Genomic DNA, 19,354 nt, shown 5'->3' with positions numbered 1-19,354 from the left:
CTGGGTGGCCCTGCTGGAGCAGGGGGTTGGACCAGATGGCCCCCAGAGGTCCCTTCTGACCACAACCATCCTGTGATTCAGTGGCATGGTGGTGCAACAGGGTGTCATTTTGTGTTTGCAGAAAAACAGAAGATGAGACGGAAAGCAACAAGGAAGCTCTAGGCAACGCCTGAATGGGCAGTGTTACCACAATCTGTTTATTTCCTGAAGGGGAGTGACTCTTTCAGGCAGGCTGCCAAGGCAGTGTCATGAACACGTGTACACAAGCAAGTGCAGAGAGAGCAGGAAAAGGCATTGCTGCCTTGCTGCCCAGGCAGAGGGTTTGGACACCCCCAGTCTAGCATGACAGGAATCGTCTCACTGAGCTCTGTATTCTTCCAAAGTGCTTGGGTGCTGCCAGCTTTGCTAGGTCAGACTTTCCAATTTTTATTCCTGTGACAGCCCTTTAGAAGCTCTTCTGCTGCCTGGAGAAAGCCAAATACTGGAAACCCTTTCCCCTCGTATGAGTGGACCTCCAGTTGTAAATGGAGTGCTTGCCAGAAAGAGAGTATTGTGCAGAGTGTGCTGAGGTTCTCCAGCATTGCCACTGGTTGCAGGAGTGTCATGCGGGCATGCTGGTGGCCTTCTTTCTTGGAGGCCAGTACAAGGGGAGCAGAGAGTTGCAAGCCATGTATTGTGGCTACCTTTCCTAGCGTTGTAGCTCTTAGGTGCTCTTGTTGGAGATTCAAGGGTCTTATACCATGGGTAAAAGTGTGGCCTCTAGGAAGGGTGGCAGCAGGGCCAGGCTGCTGCTATGAGCAAAGTAATTCTGTTGGCAGACCATGCTCAGTGCACTAACAGAGTTTTTCTGAGATAAAGGCCACTGTGAGCAAGCTCCAAGCAAGATGATAACCCACCAGGCCACGTGGAGCTTGCTGGCTGTGAACTGTCCACTGTGCACTGCTGCTTGAGCACCTCACAGCAACTCCAGGATTTGCCTTGCAGCAGAGAAGCTGCCCTTCCTTTTTCTTTCTATTGTATGATATGTGCATGCTAGGTTTTTTGCAACACCTATAGTAATGCTTTATATTACCTGTGTACTTGGCTACATAGATCCAATTCTTCAAATGCAGAAACTTGTGTTTGGCCTGTCAAATTCCTAGAGATTAACTGGGCATATTAATGTTGGCCAGATCAGTGAATAGTTTTCCAGCTCTTTCAAATTCGTTTATGGTAATACATTCCTTATCCTTGTTTTTCTTTCCTTTTTCTTTTTTTTTCCTTTTTTTTCTTTTTTTTTTTTTTTGTCTTTTTAGAAAAAAAAAAAAACACAACAGAACATTTAGTACAACAGCCACATAAGTCATTAAATACTGAAGTCTTTAAATACTCTGTAAACACAAGTGCTGACAAGATCCTAGGTCATCAAGCATCTTTCTTTGTGAAAACCATGAAGCATGTGGACAACATGTACAGCAGACAGAGTCAATGGGACCTAATTATATACATGAGGTTTTCTTAGAAGGGACTCATGGTTCCTAATTAGTTTTTCACCCTCCGAAATCAAACCTGTATGAAATAGCAAAACCAAAAAAGCCCCAAGCAGAACAGCAATGCAAAACTAGGACTGGGAGAACAGGAATAATAATGTCATGGAAAATGTTCTTATCAGCATTTAAACAAACTTAATGGCTTTGAAAGAAATCTATGACAAAGTCTGCAGAGTTTTTCAGCCCTCGCTTGATGGAACTGCTTGTGCATACAGCTCCCGAGGTCATGTTATGTTTGATTTACACTGTGTCACAGCGCTGCCAAAAGGAGCAATGTTCAGTACCTTAAAACTAAGTCAAGACTGAGTGGCTTAGTTTCAAAGAAGCTGTCTGTTTATCGTTAGGTTGGAACCCAGATCTCGTGACACTGCTGTGTGTTTGGTTTGGTGCTGCCGGCACGCGTGGTTTCACTCTTGCAGCATTCTGGGCAGGCTTGCTGAGTGGGGCTACCAGGCCTGTAATTCCCCAAGCAGCGAGAGCTGCTTCTTATGAGGCGAGCAAGATTTCATTTTTGCTCAAAAAGCATTTTTTTGCACCTCCTTATCGTGGAGGAAAGAGCAAAGGTAAGGCCACAAAACCTAAATGCTCACAGAAATCAAAGAAGTAAATCTCCACAGCAATTACTTGAAGCTCAGTTTGTAACGTTTATGCAGTCTCATGCATTTTCAGAGCCCTAAGTCATGATTTTTTAAACAGATTTAAACATACAAGTAGCAGTAAGCAAAATACTAGTGTTTTTGATATTTATTGATATACAGTGTTATGTGATATTTATTGGTATATAGTGTTTTAATATTTTGAGGAACAGCTAGTCTTGGGTTTTGGTGTGTTGCCTCCTTATGCTGTTAAACCTGAAATTAATGAAACTAGATAAAACGTTTAATGGAGAGATTCCCTATCTCTGTTTTTTTCTGTGTCTCTCTCTACTCTTCACCTCAGCTTGTGGGTCCAGAAGCTGACACCATCTCAGAAGAAGAGTGAATTTCTTCATCTTTATTATTATAAATGAGAGGACATTGTCCCCTTTATGTAGGTGCTAAAAGGATCTCTTCTGTGAGAACATCATGTATCTGCACAGTGATTGCCTACAGTTTATTTTATTTTGTGTGCACAAATACCTTGCTCTTATAAATATTTCAAATTATATATTCAAAAACCTCTAAGCGCTTAAAATTTATTCAGATTTTGTCTGTCAAAAATCACATTCTGATTAAAATTCAGTGTTAAAAACATACGTTTGCTCTTTGTCAGTCAATGCAAAATAATATAATTGCCCTACGTGGGTGTCTTTTTTGAATAAGCTAACACGCTGCTTCCATGTTGCTAATTGTATGAATAACTTCTGTTTCCCATATGCCTAATATGACAGCAACTTCAATTAATCAAAATAATTAGCATCCTTTAGTACTAAATGCATACTTATAGAAAGAGATGCAGTTTTGATAGAAATATAGTTCTCTCTTTTTTAAGGTGGCAACTATTTGCTGAAGCAAAGTTCATTTTTTTTCAATAAAATGGCACAGACAATTTACAAAAGTCCTGCTCAGTGTGAATTATATATAGACACTATGAATTATATATATTAATTGTAAAAATACTAGCAAATTTTAGCCTAAGTCTTCAAAATGTAATATGTTAAATAATCAGAGGGACATAAATATGTGAATTTGATAATGACGTTTTTCATCCTGAGGATGTATCTCCCATTTCTACAATCTCCAGGTACACTGCACACAAAAAAAGAGGTAACAACTGTGCTATTTGGCTTCATTAGCAATACATGGCAAAACCAATTACTGCAGGTGGAAATCTGTAATGGAAATCTATATCAACAGTTCTTCAGAGGAAGAATTTACATCTGAAAAAATGCCTGAAAATGAAAATAAAATAAAAGCAGGGATACCATTTTCCCGTAATACTGAGGAAATAAGAGCCTTGTGTGCAAAGGGATCTTTCCTGAAAATAAAGTTTGGGACTCTATAAGACAGGCCATTATATTGTGCAGGGGAGCATCTCCTGAGAAGCTTGCCTTTGTCATATACATTTTTGAGACAGGGAATTTAGAAGGGATGCTCGGCTGCACTGGCATCTCAATGACATGTCAGTATAATGTTCTTTTCTCCAGCCTTTTTCCATTTTTTAATCTTTTCATTTTTCTGATCCCTTCTTTGTTTGTAAAAGCTGATTTAGATGCATCTTGCAAATTAATTTATGTAGTGAGAGACAGAAGAAAGAGATCACTCTGTCTGCATATCATATTAAAAGAACTGAGTAAGATGCTTTTCTCCTCCAGAACAGAGCTTTGGGAGTCTGGTTGTTATCGGAGACAGTAAAATGAAAGTTGAGTGACCTCGGAGGTAAGAAGCACTGTTATGCATCTCCTGTTTTTTTTTTTTTTTTTTTTTTTTTAATAAGACTTTTAATAGAAGGATCTAATATAGCACGTATATGAACCTTTTGGGCACAGAAAGGATGCCAAACTGTTTCTGAATACACAATGTAAGCATTTGTCCATCTGTTATATTCAAGGGCACCTACCTTGGATTGCAGCAACAACTGCACCAGCACTAAACCAAGCATCTTTTTCAAATGTGAAGGAAGGGAATTAAGGAAAATTTTTCCATGAATTTAGAAATGTATTAATTGAAGGTCACTGGGGCCCTCTATTTGTTTCTGCAAAGGGAAAAGGTGGGGTTGTTACCAAACCGTGACTCTGAAGAAATGAAACATGGGCAGTCAGAATTGCATTCCCGTAAAGATCTCTGTGGTGGACATTTTCTTATTTTCCTCTGTCTGTTGCAGAGAGGACTCTGATGGCTGAAATGTGACTGTGTTTTGAAATCTGCTAATTCCCTTTCCTAGGCCTGAACGTGCTGCAGATGTTAGAACTGCATTTCACTGCCACTAATATGAATGCAGCTGTTTATGGAGACTGATGAAACATACCTTCTAAATCACCTTTGTGCTGGATACAGTGATCCTGACTCCTACAAAGTTCCCATGAACTTGGAGAAAATGTGGGCATAGGGCCCAAAACTGAATGATCCCTATGACTCTAAAAGAGAAATCTTGCAGGGAGTGGGTAATAACTGAGCTTGGGAGCAATTTCTTCAAAGGCTCTGTGCAAGTCTGTGTGCTAAAATCAAGACATTTTTAGGAAAAGATGTGGCACTCATGTGAAGATACTGGTGTTGAATTACGGCTTACTTCTTCATGAAGTTGCCTTTGAAAATTTGACTCTTGGACTCCATTTCTACCTTGTGAATCAGCTAAGAGTCATATGCTCTGGACTGTTAGCTTTAAAAAACAAGCAGATTTTCATGACTATTCACAATAATCACATTCAAGAAGTATTATTACGAAATGAATTACTTTGATTCTGTCAGTTCAAGTTTGTTGTTGTTTCTTTTTTATTCTTTTTTTCTTTTATTTTTCTTTTAAGCCACTATATTAGCTAATGGAGTATTCACATTTCTTCCACGCTTACTGTTCACTTAGTGATATGTTTGTGCTTCTCCATGGCTGACCAGTGGATTTCTGTTCAATTCTGCCAGGTTTTGGAGAACACTACACTTTCATTGATTTTGTTGATTCTGTCCCAATCCGTGTCTGATTTGGCCCAATAATGAGAATTTTATTTGTCACTTCCAGGAAAGATGGGACAGATAGATGAATGAATATCTTGCCTTATGAAGAAAAAAAAAAATCCTTGTTCTTGACACATGCTCTTTTTTGTTTAAAGTGAAGAGCTTAAATGATTTTTTCCTGAAGTCAGCTTCCCCAGGCTGAGTGTGTGGCTCCTGGGCAGGCAGAAAAAGCAAGGTGTGGTGAGTTGAGAGGGAGCTCTTTGTCCACATTTTCTTCTTCCTAACACAGAGTGCAAGGAAGGACTCACTGAACAGATTGAGTAAGTCTATGGTGGGCACAGCAATTTGGCTGCTGCCTCCAAGCAGAGTCCCCTGTATACATGTAAGCTTGATGTTACTGGCACAATTTAATCACTAGACTGCCTTTTGAAAACCCTTTCACAGATAAGCTCTTTCAAAGTATTTTCACTACCTATTGACACAGCTGCCAGGAAATGACAGCTTACCATCACTGCTGCTAACTACAGTTTAGTATAGGGGATGTGACAAGTTATGAGTGGCATCGGTGAATGGCAGATTGTTTCCTTGCTGCTTATTCTGCTGCGAAGAACAAAAATCCTGAATGGCTCAGGCAGGAGGATTGTTTCATCAGTGTTTATTCTGATACAAGGAACAATCAGCAGTTGAAGTGGACAAGAGTTGTGCTTGAGGCAAACAGAAGGAGGTTCTTCAGACCAGATGTGGCTGAGAAGTGGAAAGTGGGATGCTTTTGGCTGCCAAGGGCTTAAGGGCAGGTGGGACAGGTTCACAGAAGAAAAATTTGTTAAGGGTTGCTAAATATATAGAAACCACATTTGCCTCAGGAAGGATCTGAACCGCAAATGCTGTTAAATGGGGGAGTTTTTTGAGGGGGGATGTATCATACGAGTTTCCTCTGTTCTTTCAGCCACTATCAGAGGGGGGGTCCTAAGCAAGGTTGATCTTTGGGGAACTGAGAATTTTCCTTTTGGTAACTTACGGATTTTGTTATGTCATTTGGCTTCTGTTCTCCGGAACAAAGTTGTTAACACTTGTTAAGAAGAGAAGAGAAGAAAGGGGAGGAGAGGGAAGAAGAGGAGAGGGAAGAAGAGGGGAGGGAAGAAAAGGGGAGGGAAGGGGAGAAGAGAAGAGGTTTTCTGAAAATGTTCACAGCAATGTAGAGATCTCTGTATACATTCTTAACCATTAACCAATTCTTAACCTCTGCCATTTAAATAGACACTCTGAATGGTTGTGGAATCATGATAGCTTTTACTAATAAGGTTGTGATTTTTTTTTTTTTAATTATTAGTTCTTTTTTACTTATATCAGTGATGATAATTGATTTTTTTTTTTTCATTTGAAAGTATTGACGCACTGATGTTTGTCCACTGACATGTAAAAGCAAACCCCAAGCTGACCCAAGAAAGCTTTTGTTCATGGTAGGCTTGGGCTAATGATTTTTTAAAACGGAATCATCCCTGTAGGTTTACTGGGAAAATGGGCTGTAACTGGCTGACCTTCCGTGACTAAATGATCACAGTCGCCATCTATGCAGCATCACGATATTTGAACAAGGCAGTGAAAACTATTAACCAAGGTTGCTAGCTATAAAACAGCAGCACTGTAGGAAGACTATAAAACTGTCCAGGAAGAAACATAATACTCAGTAACATGAAAGCACTGGAATTTCATTCAACCTGAAAACACTGGAAGTGAGAATCCACCAGAACTTTTCCATTATTTAACTCTGATAAATGTTTTGTAGTGCAGTGCTTGAAGTGGGAAAGTTTTGTCTAAATTAAACTCCTGTTGTAAATTTGTTTTGAAAAAAAAATACTATGGTGAAAATACTAATGGTGATTATTTATTTATTTATTTATTCAGGACACTTGTGGTTTTTAGAGCTTCTATATCTAAAAGATATTATTCAGAAGAGAATACCTAGAAGATGGTATTAGCACTATTATTTTTCTCTACTTGTGTGAGCTGAGATACAAACCTTTGGAAGCATGTATTTTGTTAGAAAAAAAAAAAACATGGATGAATAAGGTTTTTATATGGATTATTAGATAAAAATAATTCAGCAAAATATACATTCTCGTATAAATAAGGGGTGTTTGCTAACACCCAAAAGTAACTAAAGCTTGACAGACAGAAATAGATTGTTTGGATGTCAACACTCAGGCTAACAAAAGTGTTCAAAAAGAGAAAATCACCAGAAGTTCAGATTTGGATAATCCCTGATAACTAACCTGCTCTTCCAACTGCATAAATTTTAGGTTGATTTAGGGAAAAAATAACACAGTGCTTTCTCACAGAAGTTCCTATCCATACTCCTCCCAGTCTTCCTCAGAGGTGATGGAGTACACAGGGTGAGTGATGGCAGGTGCCAGGAGCTCACTGATGGAGGGAAAGCACTGGTCTTTAACGCAAAGCATTCACTTGATAAACTTGCTTATGTGACTGCATTTTGCTTTTCAGAAAGCATTCTGATTTTCAGAAATAATGTGAAATAACTTGTGCAAAGCACGGGTGAAGTTGAAACGAAAGTGTGTCTTCTCAATTGAAAGAGGAGACGCCTACAATGCAGCTGCCAAGAGACAAAGTTTGCCTGAGGGCCCTTCTTTTAAGAGGTTCAGGAAGGGCTGGCTCCTAGCAGTTCCGGACAGTACATACAGAAACGTATCACACTGCCTTTCTCCTAAGTCTCCTGGTAATGCTGTTAGCTCTGGCTTTGGGTGGGTATGCTGGAAGTGCCTTGCCCTATTGGACTCAATGTGCACCCCTTAATTTGTGCACATAGGTCCCTCATGTTCTGTTTGGTAGACTGAACTTGTAAGACAAGTGGAAGTGCTTAGAAGGATGATGCAGTGTCCTTCTGTTCTCTTTGAACCATGGGTTTCTTATTCAGACTCATATCTTCTCCTTGTGGCCAACAGCTCAGTGTGAAGGCATCTTCAGGGGATTTCTGCCTCCAAGCCACCTCTTCTCATATGTGAGGAGATGGCTTGGCTGCTGTGCTCACCACAACTGCTTCCCCTCAGGTAAAATTAAGTATTAAAACCATGCTCATAGCTTATTCCACAGTGGCAAGTTTATGGTCAATGTGGGTTGACGAGATCTTTTGTTTTCATATTAGAAAACCACACAGGATCTGAAGTAGCATGTCTTTCAGCCCTGCTTTTCATAGGACCCTTTCTTCCTTCTTAACTTTGCCATAAAAATGCACTTTGGGCTGATGCTTGGCACTTGAAAGCTCAGCCTGAGAATTTGTATTTCTATGTGATTTTCAGAAAATTGGCCATCAAATGCATGTGCCTTTGGGAGATTCTTGCTGAAGCAAAATCTATGCCTGTGTGCCTGGGGCTCCTGGTGGTGAAGGAGTGGTATGGCTGTGCACATGTGCCCATCAGCTCTGCCTTATTAAATTTTGAACCGATTGTTCAATTTCATTTTATCAGGAGGGACAGGCAAAGACCTTGAAGATGCTGAGTTTCTGCAGATGTGATGGAAGTAGGTGGCCAGCCAGGGGAGGGAGAACTTAAAATGCCCACCCTGCTCCAAGGTGTGCTCAATGCTGGGTAGACACGAGGGAGCTCATGAAGAGACCCCAGGGCATAAATCTGCAGGAGACTCGACATTATTGACTCTGTTGTGTATGGAGCTGCTTGTTCTTAATGTGCTTGTTGGGAAATACAAAAGAAAATTGTGATGTCTTTCTTTCTCTGCTCTGAACAGGCTAAAAGATAAAACAACAATGTTTGCTATCTGATTCTCTTGTAATAAAGACAGTTATTGTTCATAAGAAATTTGTGATGCTTGTGGCATTGATATGGCACTCCTAAGAGTTTTTTTTTTTTTTTTTTTCTATGTCCTTAAACACATTTATCAGAGCAGTCATGTTTGTCTAGCATGAGTATTTGTGGTTGTAACCATTGGGTTTTGGCTGTCCAGTCATTTGGAAATTGTGAGCAAGAGTACCTGAGCAAGGCTTGGAAATGTTTTAGTGCTTTGTGTGGAAGAAAGGTCTGGGTTAGGAGGAACTTCGAACTCTTTGGGAGGAACAATGTACATTATAAATAAAAAAGCTTCTTTGTGGACATTGCAAACTCATCTTCTCTGTGCTCTTGGCATGAATCGGGAAAGGCGAATCCGTAGCTCTACCAACCCTGTGTGTCTCCGGGGTCAGTGGGGCGTTTCTGTAGGAAGACCAGATGATCTTGAAGGTCTCTTCCAACCTCAATGATTCTCTGATTCCAAGAGGAGCTCCGAGAGGAACCGGCGGACACCTGCGTGAAGTTGCCCCCCGAGGGCAGTGGGGTCTCGGCCCACCCGGGGGTCCCAGGGGCGGTCGTCGCTGAGCCCCGCGCTCGGGGCACTCGTGGTGGGGGGGGGGGGGGGGATCCCTCGGGGTCCCCGCACCCTTGTGGGGAACCGAAACCGAGGTTTGGGAGCCTCGGGGGGACGCGGGGCCGGCCGGTGGGTGCGGGAGGGGGGGGTTTCCTCGGGGATGCGCGGTGCAGGGGCCGGCGGTTTCCCGGGCGATGGGTGGGGAGAGGAGGAGGAGGAGAGGAGGAGGAGGAGAAGAGGAGGAGGAGGAGGAGGAGAAGGAGGGGTCCCCGCGGCTTTATCTCCCCCCCGGCTCCGCCCGCCGCCGGCTGCCTCCCGTCGCCGCTCAGCTCCGCACCGCTCCGCTCCGCACCGCTCCGGGCGGCGCCCATGGGCTGCGGCAACTCCACGGCCGGCGGCACGGGCGGGCGAGGTAGGGGGGCGGCACGGGGGTCGGGGGGGCCGGGGACGGGCGGGGAAGGCTCCCCTCAAGCCGGCTGTGGGGTGGGGGCTGCCCCGGCCGGGAGCATCCTGCCCTGCCGGCAGCCATCCGCCTCCCCCCGGGGATGGGGGCGGTGTGCCCCGCCGGGGGCATCGCGGGTTTTAGGGTCAGCGCCGCGACCGGGAGGATCCGGGGGTGCCAGCCTCGTCCCCCCTTTGGTTCCCTGTGAGGCCACTTGTGCCCCTTGGGAAGTGGCTTCGTGCCCCCTCTGCCCGCCCGAGGGGTCGGGGACGTGGCGAGCCCCAGGTTTTGTGCACGTCGGGGTGGGGGTGCCCCTCCGGCCGGCCCCGCTCCTTCCCCCCCGCCTGAAAGGGAGGGGAGAGCTGGGCCGGCGGCGCGGCTCTTCGTCCTGCCCCCGCAGAAGGGGAAATGTATGGAAATAATAGCGGCCATACGCCGTCTAATTACAACTACGAGCATTTATAACTCGTTTTTCATCCTGACTGCACCTGGCGAACAGGGCTGCCTAATTACATTCCTTGTCTTAAGTCTTTCAGCTGTATTTATTAAATCCGTAACCTCCTGACAATGCACAGCCAAATAGCGGCCAGGCCAGGGAGACCTGCTGGGGCTCAGCCTCCTGCTGCGGTGACTTGCTTTGAGGTGTGCCTTGGGTGATGCTAGGGCTGATGTGCGGCACCGGCACGTCTCTGAGCGTGAACAGCAGTGACTCCTGCAAGTTGCAGGCTTGTGCAGTGTGCTGCTGGTCTCCCTGAACCCTGCGCTTTGTGCTCGCAGCGGGAGGCTTTTCTGCTCTTTTTATTTACTTGGCTGCTGTTAAATGCTTATAAATGAGGTATCACGTATGTATCGGGAGCCTCTCTTGAGGCTTGACCTTCCAGCACTCTTGTCAGGGCTGTCACATCTGCAAATGCATGACTTCTCTCCTGCTAATTGGTTCCTGCATTGCCACGACCTGAAGTTGTTTCCCTGCTTGTCCACTGTAGCTTCATAGCTGGGACGATGCTCGTTCACATCCCGGGTTTGTCTGCTGGGTAAAAGCACCAGAGCAACTGTCAGAGCAGCTCAAAGGAAAATACTCATTTTGGGCTGGTTATTAGTCACTTTGTGGTAGCGTCTCCAGCACCGTTGGCCTGGCCACCGCATAACGCTCCTAACAGGGCACCAACAGGTGAATGCTGAATAAGCCAACTCTGACCGTGGTGGTGTTTCGTGAGTTACTTTGAGCTAAAAGTTTGTTGGTTTAAATAAACGTGTCTGCAGTTGCTTTAAAGGCAGCTATTTTCAACAGGTGTTGACTTCTTAAAAGATTTTCAGTGATAGCACAGCCCCTTCAGTAGTTTAGCTTGCCTGTGCTGTTACTCACGAAATACTTCAGCTTGCATTTCATGGCAAGCTCTTGCATACTCTGTAGAAATAGCCCACAGATCTCCAGTAGCTTAGAATAGGCTAAAATAACAATGCCGTGTAAAATCCACAATCAGTATAATGTAATTATTACTGTTACACTGACAGACCTTTCCAAAGCAAATATAGCTCTGGGAGGTCCAGGTCTGTTCCCAGTTTCACCAGGGTAAGTCAGGAATGGCTGCGCAGCCTGTGCCGTGCAGTCACCAACATCTGGTAGTAGAATTAAGTTCACCATCTACTAGTTAATTTTTTTCTTCAGTTTAGCACTCCTTACATAGCGTGTCTGTAAAACTAAAGTAATTTTATGTAGGGGAAGGAGAAGATGTACCATTTTTAGTCCGAGTTCTGGAGCTTTTAAGAAAAGTCTAGCTCTCAACATCTTACCAAAAGACATGAGTACAGCATGAATACAAATTAGTTTTGCGGCTTGCACAGCATGACTACGTCTTCAATGGTGAAGTTATGACTATTCTACAGTCAGTAATGTCAAAGCTGGAGGTGCATAACATATAATTAACCTGTAACACTCTCTGTCATATTATATGACTAAGGATAATATTATAGCATACCTCACAGAACAGAGTAGACATGGTTAGGCTACTCCCCAGTTCCTTCCTCTGGTAAAATTTCTGTTTTAGCCTGACGAGATTTTTCCTAAACAGACACGTATATAATGATAGTTCAGCTAATGATATTATCTTCTGTTGCATGGCTGGACTGACATCAGAGGAGCTATCAGCCCTATGGTCTGCAAGACCTAAACTAATAGACATGATCTAGAATAGCATTTCTGTCTGTGGTGCAGCACTCCAGAATACCAATCTAATTTTCCAGCTTTTCCTTCCAGAGCATCAGACAAAAGGATTTGAGGCCTAAAGGCTCCTCAGCTGAGAAACAGTGACTTGTGAACAAACCGATGCAAATGCATCCTTCTTATATCCACTGTTTTAAATGTTAACTATGGATTACATTTATTTGAAAAAATCCCATTAAAGTTTTTATTAGCACATAACAATTTTGTTAGCAAATTGCTATTTTCCTGGTGTTTTGTTGCCTCACATATCCTTCTTTCATGTCATTTCCTGATGTTTCAGAAGCTCCAAAGGAGCTCTTCTTTTCTGGTCTTTAAAAAAGCACGCCCTTACACATTAATTTCCTTCTTTTCTGGGCTAAGGCATTTCCCTCCATTCTAGTGTTGCTTCACTAACAATTTTTTAACTGCCTCTTTCTTTCTATATCAATTGTAGTAGCAATGACAGCGCCTTAAATTATGGTACTCAGTGGAGGCTGGCAGTCTAGCCTTGATTTAAATATACAGACAAGCTGTTACTCTGTGGGAAGCTTAAAATACTGCCAAATTACAATGAAGGAGAACTTTCACACCAAGTTTATACAGACTTATTAACTTCAGATTGGTGGAATACCCAGGAAACCACTCTGCCATTCTATTTAAAGCAATTTTTGAAATTAATGTCTGATCAGGTCATGTCTGTGTATCAAACTGCCACCTGATGAGTTGAAGTAATCGATTTCAGGTACATTGATTTAATTCTACCCTCAGTTACATCAAGCTAGATCTAGCATAACTCCATGGAAGTTAGGATTTGATTCTATGTTGCTGTTTTTTGGAGCCAATGAGAAGGGAAAAAAACAATAGGAAACTCATTTGTAATCTTGTGTTGTGTACGTATACATGTAATTTTTTTTTTATTTTTTTTAAATTTGATTTTTTTTACCATTTAGAGTATTTGCAATAAAATATTGTTTTAAAATAATTGTTAGAAATTAATAAGAAAATCATTCATAGTCTGCTCTCAAGCCAGATGCTGGCAGTTTTTTCATCCACGTTTTTATTCATGTAAATGGTTGCCTCTCATCCTTCATCTGTTTTTCTGATTATTTTTTTTTGGTCTTCCACATTTGCTCATGATGCATGCCTCAGTGTAGAACAATATACTTTGTGGCAGTCAGTTCCTCTCAAACATTTTTGCATTTGTCCTGCAATTACTGAAATTCTGCAGGGCTACAAGTAATAAGCTGCTTTTGTTTTGAAAGTGCGGACCCCCTCTCACCGAATGGAAGATGCGTTGGGATGATATGTATTTGTCCTTCTTTTGTGACTGTTTCAACGTTATGTTTTGTGAGGGATCCCAGCTCCACCATTCTAGGCAGAATGTTTTTCTCCTGTAATCACTCGTGTTCAGAGTGATGAATGTCTGAATGTGCCTCGTTTATTCTGCAGGCTGTATTCCTCCTCCTTTTCCTGCAGCTGTGAAGTGCTAAAATGCATCCATGGTCTTACTGGTAGATGTATAAGCAGAAGGGTCATTCAGGAGAACTCAGTACTTCTTTATTAGTTATTATTCTGGCTACCCCCAGTCTATTTCTGTGATTAGATAGGCTTGGGAAGTTGCTAGAGAAGTGGGTGGAATAAGGCTAGGCAGTCTACAGAGTTCAGCTCTATCATTTAGAGTTCTGCCAGGGAAGAAATGTGGTGCCTGTTGCAATTCCTCAGGTTCCCAGTGTTCCCAGCAGGACACCAGAGAGGGTTCAGCTCTCTTCACTGCTATTGCCTCTACTCAGAGCTTACCCATTAGCTGTGTTGCAGGAACAGCCTTGGGGGGCCCAAACCAGCAGGAATCTATTAGACAAGGTTTGTGGGGTCAAGTGCTACTTTTTTTTTTTTTTAGACCAAACTGATGTAGTTGGAAAAATGAATAGCCTTTCAAAAATATTTTTTGAAATATATTTCAAATATTTTTCAAGTCATATTTTTATAACATCATGACTACAAGAGCACTATGTCTTGCAGCTGTGAAATAGCTATGCACTGTTTGGGAACTAATAGTAAGTAAGGTACTTTTGCTGAACTTCTGGCAGGAGGAACTTGAGAAGCTATAAAATAATGTGTTGGTTACTAAACATGGAAGAGTTAGAGAAACATATCAGTGAAGTAACGGGAGTGAGGGTGAGTGGGCTGGACTTTAAAAACAAACACAAGTCTGTATGAACTGTGATGTTATTGGATCTGTTACAAAATAAAAAGTTGAATATAAGGGGTATTCTCCCTAATGAAGAAATCTTATTAGTTTTTATGTAGAGATAGTTACAAGCTGAGGTAATGTTCATTCCCAAGCTCATAGCACTTCCAGCAAAAAAAAACTGCTTTGTGAACTGGAACCACTTTCAGGTCTATATCAGATACTTCAGTGGAACCCAACTGAATTTGGACTAAGTTCTTGTTTCACTGTTGCTAGTGAAAGTGAGAAATAACACTATTGGAATCCCATCAATGGAAGTGAGGATAACCTAATTCTTTGTGCTTATAAAAACAATAGGAAACAAGCCAATAAAAACAATCTTTTAAAAAGTGATTTTGTTTTCATCGTGGTTAGTTCATTCTGTTTCTGTGTGAGGTGCATTTCAAAAAGTTGCAATGAATTTCTGCTGTGGTACACCCCCCTAACGTCAAAGGAAACAAGTGCTGCAAGGTGAGAGTGCTAGAGGCACACCTCTGTTCTCAAACACATTCACAGCCTCGTGGCTCTACATGAAGACCAAGCTGATTGGTCTGAGAGACAGCTCCTGTCCCAGCGTGCTCGTAAGGTTTGCCTAGCAGGTAGATGTCTTAGGATAAGTGCAGCCCTGTGTCCAGAGCTGGCTCCCATGCAGAGTACTGCAGTTTGCTGTGGGCAGCACACCTAGCACATGGGTACCGCACTGAACGTGGGCATGGCGTTGAACAAGGGCATAGCATTGAAGTGTGTTTGGCAATTGACTGAAACATGACTATCTCTATACAGAATTGCAGCTGTCCTCTAGACATTCAGTTCTTCCTGCCCAGTTAAGGTTTCCGTTTGCATATCAAACACTTTTGCTATACTTCCTGCACAGAAGGTGCTATAAAATTTTTAAACCAAGACCCAAGTACTGAGAGCCCTGGCTCAGACTCAATAAAGGCTCAGCAGAGGCCTCACAAAGGACTGCGAACCTCTTTGTAGAAATCGAGTTTGTTTGCAGTGAGCTTAGGTTGAAGCGAGAAAATGAAAAAACTGTGGTTCTGATGCAGAACACAAGCATGATTTCTTGTGGAAAAAAAAAAAAAAAAAAAAAATTAAATCCTGCTAGCTACAACAACAGGACTAGGCTTTTCAATATGTGTGCTGTCTGAGCTGTTGCTGATGGTTGGATTCTGTCTGGAAGTACAGGGTGGTGCCCTGAAGATACATAGCTGAGCTAACTCTGAATGAACTAGCCTGGGTAGCAGAAGACATCTTCCCACGTCAGCTGAGATTGAGGTTTGCAATGCAAACCATCCATCTGGTCACAATTAATTTGGAGGGTTTATAGATAGTACCATGTAGATGTGCCTCTAGAGCCAAAAAGTCTCAGAAGGCTGCCTGGCAGAATGAAGTGTGAGAGCTCAGACCTGAGCTTATCATGCGCAGTGCTTCCAGCTTAATGAAGAGTACTTTTGATACATATAGCTCTACTGAGATTTTGAAGACTCTGGATTCAATGCTAACAAAAGAAATGTTTATGGTCGTGCAAGACGAGTCTATGTTGTTGATGGGAAAAGGAGGGATGGTCAAGCAGAAGGAATTTGGAATTAAATTACGCTCTAGAGTTAGTTATAAAGAGAAGTTTCCTGCCATTCAAGCTGTCCGTTCAGGTAGGTACTGCTGGAAGGTCTTGCAGGATTGTCTCTTCCTCCCTGGGTTTAAAATCAGGTCAGGGACCTCTGATTCTCATACATCAGAGTGCGATGAAAGATGTTTGCTCTTCATGGATATTTTTCAGCAGTGAAAATAAAGTTTTCCAAGAAATGAAATGCCATGACTGGAAGAAAAAAATCTCTAAACCCGTAAAAATCTTTTAGATTGGCAACTGTAGTTTCTTCAGAGTGAGCTCAGATAGTCTCTTCCAGCTAAATACTGAGAGGAAAGGGAAGAAGAGAAGTGAAAGGTTCTCTAGTGTCTACCCTAGCCTGTGTAATTAATAGAAGGGATAATTTGCTGGTTACTCAGCTGAACAACATACCAGCAATAGCAACGCGTCATTAATAACTTGGGAGGAACAGGAAGGAGTTCGTACTTGAGTGCATGTTCCTCTCCCAGCAAGAAGCATCTGAGTCACCAAAAAATCAATCACTGAAATCAGGCAGCCTAATTGTAGCTTTTGTCTTTTTGCTTTTTTTTTTTTTTTTTTTTTTTTTTGTTAAATAGTAAGATGAATTAAGGGGTGGTTGATCTATTTAGATGTCTGGGGCTTTGGATGGATGGTGGCCCAATGTTTATATTATTTCTGTCTAGTTGTTTTATAAAACATTGTTTGTCTGGCAGGAAGAATGGAGCAGCGTTTACACACATAGTGCCAAATCTACAACTGGATCAAATGGCATGTGGACAAAATTAACAGGCATTTGGGAGTAACTGCTTGGTTAGCTGCGGCCAGTTTGTAACAGACAAAACCACCAGAGGACTGGGCAAAGTGAAGCATAAAAAAATTCAGGAAGATGAAAGTTATCTTATGTTGCTCTCATCCTGAGTGACTGCAGCTGGACACTGGTCCACAGCACCATCATTTCACCCTCTGAGAATCTGGCCCAGGTCTAAGTATGACAGACTTAAGGGCTAATACAGATAATCATTAAGGATAAACTAGATAATCATGAGAAATCTGTTCTCTGACAATAGAAGATGCCTGTTGCTATGTCTGCCTCTTTTTTACAGTGCATGTAAGGAAGTTTTTTAGGACAGAAAGGCAGAAAAACATTTACTGTACTATCAGTTTGTTTCAGGATTATGCCATTATCTTGTAAACATACGCTTTTTTTTTTTTCCATTCTAGGTGCCACAGGGACTACTAAAGATGTGTAAGTACTTGCGTTACCTTTTCAAACATGTAACCATGGACTTATCTTCAGTCCTACTAGCCCTATACTGGATTTAGTCATTGTAATGATTCATCTGGCTCCTGATATGTAATTAACAGCACCAGATGCTTATTGTCTTTAGTGACAGCTTCCATCTCCTCAAAACAACCTCACGTCTTGTTTACTATTCTGCAAATTCCTTCCCCTTTTATTTCTCTAGCAGAAATGTCTTTTCTTAGCCTCTGTTGAGAGTTGTCTTCCAGAGGTGGTCATGTTTACTTCAAATTATTCTTCCCTGTCATATACTAGCACAGCTTTCTCCAAAGGGCATGCTATTGTATGAAGTGACCACATAAATTTCCACCAAGCCCTGTGAAAGATTTAATGAGCCACTCAAGCAAAATTCCCCTCTTTGCCAGAGACCTGGTAACCCATCCAGACTTCCTTTAGAAAACACCAACGTTCTCTATTTAGCTGCAGACGAGATCTTTAGCTAGTGAAGGTTATGACCCTTACCTTTTCCACGTTGAAGATATTATCTGTCAGCTCCTTTTTCTGTCCCTTATCTTTGATGCTGAGGAGCAGCGGGCAGCCCTACCCATCCTGTTTTTCTCCAAATGTGGAAGGCCTGAACCTCTGTTGTCCTGCTGCCTCTCACCAACTTGTGGTTTACAGAAAAACAGCAACAAAAGATCAGCCTTTGTCAACCCATTTTTCATTTGCTGGTGCAAAAATTTGCAGGAACAGCTTTATTCAGCCATAAATCTATTTCCCTATCAAAGGAAACATTAAAGAAGTCATCCCGAGGTCTTACCTTCTTTTCATATAATTGCTATTTGCCAATAGAGTTTGAGCCTGAGAGACTGGGTAAATATTTTCATATTATGCAATAGGGACGTTCTTCAGTTTTATTTACTTCATTTAAAGTAACTACTCTTAATTAGTCGGAAGAATCCTGGAGCAGAAAGAAGGGCTGTCAAGTCAGATAAACGTGGGGAGAGAAGAGCATAACAACAGGTTTGTCCTTGCTATTACAGAGCACGGCTGAGAACTAAAGACAGGTCTTGCTTGGCGGATGAGTCGTGTTGTCACAGATACTCTTGAGATCTATTACCCATGTAATCTGTTTTCTGGATTTGCAGTCTCAGACAATAAATAAATTACAGAAGGCAAGCTTATGAGGAACCTCCTCTTGATAGCCTGCAGCACCCATGCCCTCAGTACCCTTAGATAAACAAAACCACTCTTTTCAATTTATATTAGGTTCTTATGTTTTCCGGGCAATAGAGATAATTTAAGTGACTGACTTAGAACTGCATCTGTTTCTTTGCTTTTTGGTAGTTTTAAACTTCAAAATCACAAGCACTGTTCAATTAAGAATGTGGTAGGTATGTTTCTGTGCCTGAATGTGTCAGCACATGAAGAACTGTGTTACTGTGTGCATAAGTGTTTGTAGGGCTGGCACTTCAAGACTTAAGCTGGGAAAATACTACTTATTAGCGATAGATCCTCTGTCATGTTTCAGAAAAGTATCAAGATAGCTTAGAAAAAACTAATTACTAGTGCAGACTTCAACAAGGGAAGGGGTCAGTCCTGGAACCATTACTCATTCTGATAAGTACAGTGGAGCCAGCCGAACAACCCGGGTGAGTAATAGCATGATTGAGCCTTCTAGTCAGACACTAACAGATCTGTGTTTCTAATGAGGGAGAAACAGCAGTGATGACCAGAAAATCCCTAGATCAATCATCCTAATATTTAGCAGCAGATTTTTAAAAAGGAAGTAAAATACCAGAAAAAAGCTATTTTAGTCATATTGGCTGTGGTTGAGAAAAGCGATCGTGTGTTCACTTGCATCATACTCTTCAGTACAGGATCCAGTTATTCTAATTCAAAAGATTTCTTGTTTCCTGATGGCGACTCATTGCAACTCCAGGAGCCAGGTGGATTGAAGGAGGGCTGGATCCTGCTCAGAGCCCTCCCAGGTAACCACAGAGAAGCTTTTTTTGGCCTCTGAGTCTTTAGTTGCTCCACTAGTAAACTGGCAATGGTGGTACAGTCTCCCTATGCAAAGTGCTCTGAAGTTGAGGTCTGCGCAATGACGAAAAGGACGTATGATCTGGGAATGTGATCTCTTCCC

The 19,354-nt window shown here is 42.1% G+C and overlaps 1 protein-coding gene and 1 long non-coding RNA gene across 11 annotated transcripts in view; both read left to right on the top strand.

Moving 5' to 3' along the window:
* The first annotated feature begins 1,542 nt into the window (after positions 1-1,542).
* On the top strand, positions 1,543-8,991 carry LOC113842397 (uncharacterized). Its single transcript, XR_003494889.3, has 4 exons — positions 1,543-2,092; positions 3,823-3,886; positions 8,077-8,181; positions 8,599-8,991. It is a non-coding gene; the product is annotated as an uncharacterized lncRNA (long non-coding RNA).
* A 750-nt stretch (positions 8,992-9,741) lies between these two features.
* C1H12orf75 (chromosome 1 C12orf75 homolog) overlaps positions 9,742-19,354 on the top strand; it is a 219,219-nt gene continuing 209,606 nt past the window's right edge. For 8 of the 10 annotated variants that reach the window (XM_072038403.1, XM_038165932.2, XM_072038392.1 and 5 more), the window contains exons 1-2: positions 9,745-9,899; positions 17,190-17,214. In XM_072038403.1, coding sequence (XP_071894504.1) covers positions 9,857-9,899; positions 17,190-17,214 — 68 coding nt within the window. In that variant the 5' untranslated portion in view covers positions 9,745-9,856. Of the gene's footprint in view, positions 9,900-17,189; positions 17,215-19,354 lie in introns of all 10 variants that reach the window. The other 2 variants (XM_038165902.2, XM_038165909.2) reach the window with 2 other exon arrangements.

Source organism: Anas platyrhynchos, chromosome 1 (assembly GCF_047663525.1).
Source record: "Anas platyrhynchos isolate ZD024472 breed Pekin duck chromosome 1, IASCAAS_PekinDuck_T2T, whole genome shotgun sequence".
NCBI classification, from domain to species: Eukaryota; Metazoa; Chordata; class Aves; order Anseriformes; family Anatidae; genus Anas; species Anas platyrhynchos.
The sequence above is the reverse complement of the archived record's forward strand: the minus strand, read 5'-3'. Positions and strand labels throughout refer to the sequence as shown.